We start from the raw sequence: 1,979 nt of genomic DNA on the forward strand, positions 1-1,979 counted from the left end.
TAAAGAAAGAAAAATTTGTGTGAATAGAGGCGTGTCACTGGAGTTTTGACAAGCTGAAAGCAGTTCTAACAAAAACCTTAATTTTAACCTAGTCGGAGTCTTGCATGGAGTACACTGTGTTTTCTAACATATCCCTAAATGGGTTGGGATGTGTGCTCATACAAAGAGGGATGGTTGTGACTTATACATCTCGCTAGCTTAAGTTGCATGAGAAGAACTATCAAATACATGACTTGGAAATAGCAGTTGTGATTTTAACATTAAAAATATGGATACACTATCCCTATGGGGAGAAGTGTCGCATGTTTTCGGACCATAAGAGCTTAAAGTACCTGATGACGTAGAAGGATTTGAATCTACGCCAATGTCGATGGAAGGAACTTCTGAAAGACTACAACCTGAAAATGGAGTACCATCTTGGAAAGGCAAATGTAGTGGCGGATGCTTTAAGCGGGAAAATTGTGGCAGCTTTGAAATCTTTTTGGGTGAATGTTTACCTGCCAGATAATGGATTTCTTATTGCAGAATTGAATATTTGACCTATGTTTCTTTCTTAGATTCTGGAAGAACTATTAAAGGATGTGAGTGTGGTGAGTACAAGAGGTAGGTGGCATCTTACGAAGCAACGAACTTCAGTCTGGGAAAAGATGGCAAACTTTGATTTATGGGAAGAATGTATGTGCTATCAGGAAATGATGAGGCAAGAATTGTTAAAGGAGGCTCACCAGGGCACTTCTTACTTCATTTAGGAAGCATTAAGAAGTATCGTAATTTAAGAAGTTTGTATTGGTGGCCTGGAATGAAGAAGGAGATATCAGAGTATGTTTCGAGTTGTATTACATGTCAGCAAGTAAAGATAGAACATCAAGTCCCCTCAAGGAAGTTGTATCTTCTAGAAAATCTCGAGTGGAAGTGGGACAAGACAACTATGGATTCTGATTCAGTTTTTGCTCTTAATGATACTAAAAAGAATACAGTCTGGGTGATTGTAGATCAAATTACTAAGTCACCCCATTTCCTACCAGTACACACAAACTATTTGTTGGAAAAATTGGCAGAACCCTAGTTATCTGAAATCGTGTCAGATTGAGATCCAAGATTCACGTTGAGATTTTAGAAACAACTATAAGAATCTTTAGGAACCAAGTTACGGTTTAGTACTACCTTCCATACTCAGACAAATAGGCAATTAGAAAAAGTAATTCAAGTACTTGAAGACATGCTTAGAACTTGTGTAATAGATTTTGGATTGAATTGGAGTTTTACGTGCAACAACAGTCATCATGCCAATTTGATAATGTCACCTTTCGAAGCATTATATGGAAGAAGGTGCAGATCACCCACCTATTGGTTGGAACTTAGTGAGAGAAAAATAATTGGTCATCACTTGTTACAGGAAATGAAAAAGAAACTTTCAATCATTCGAACCCATTTAAAGGCCGATCAAGACCGACAGAAGGCTTACACTAATAAGAAAAGGAAGGATATTTTGTCTGAAGTAGGAGACAAGGTATTTTTGAAAGTTTCTCCCTGGATAAAGGTTATAAGGTTTGGACTAAAAGAGAACTTGAGCCTGCATTTCATAAGACTGGACGAAGTTCTGGAGTGAGTTGGTCCAGTGGCGGATAGATTGGCACTACCTCTGGAACTATCAAAGATTCATAATATGTTTCACATATCCATGCTGAGGAGATATCGATCGAATCTATATCATGTGGTGCAAGTAGAAGCACTGTAGGTGGAACCCTACGTATCTTATGAAGAAGAGCCTATCCATATTTTGGCAAGATAAGTGAAACAATTGAGAAATAAAATAATTCCACTAGTAAAAGTATTGTGGAAGAACCACAATACGGAGGAAGCCACTTGGGAGAGAGAGAGTTTAATAAAAGAGCAAAATTCTTAGTTATTTACAGGTAAGAATTTCGAGGTCAAACTTTTCTATGTGCGGGAGATTTGTATTGATATACTGACGTAAA

At 37.5% G+C, this 1,979-nt stretch overlaps 1 protein-coding gene across 1 annotated transcript; it reads left to right on the top strand.

Annotated features, from left to right (window-relative positions):
- Positions 1–404: 404 nt before the first annotated feature.
- Positions 405–1,609, top strand: LOC105779020 (uncharacterized). Its single transcript, XM_012602771.1, has 4 exons — positions 405–485; positions 558–603; positions 690–982; positions 1,397–1,609. Exons 1-4 carry the CDS (start codon positions 405–407, stop codon positions 1,607–1,609), a joined length of 633 nt encoding a protein of 210 aa, XP_012458225.1.
- Positions 1,610–1,979: the final 370 nt, after the last annotated feature.

This window comes from Gossypium raimondii, chromosome 4 (genome assembly GCF_025698545.1).
Source record: "Gossypium raimondii isolate GPD5lz chromosome 4, ASM2569854v1, whole genome shotgun sequence".
In the NCBI taxonomy this organism is placed as follows: domain Eukaryota; kingdom Viridiplantae; phylum Streptophyta; class Magnoliopsida; order Malvales; family Malvaceae; genus Gossypium; species Gossypium raimondii.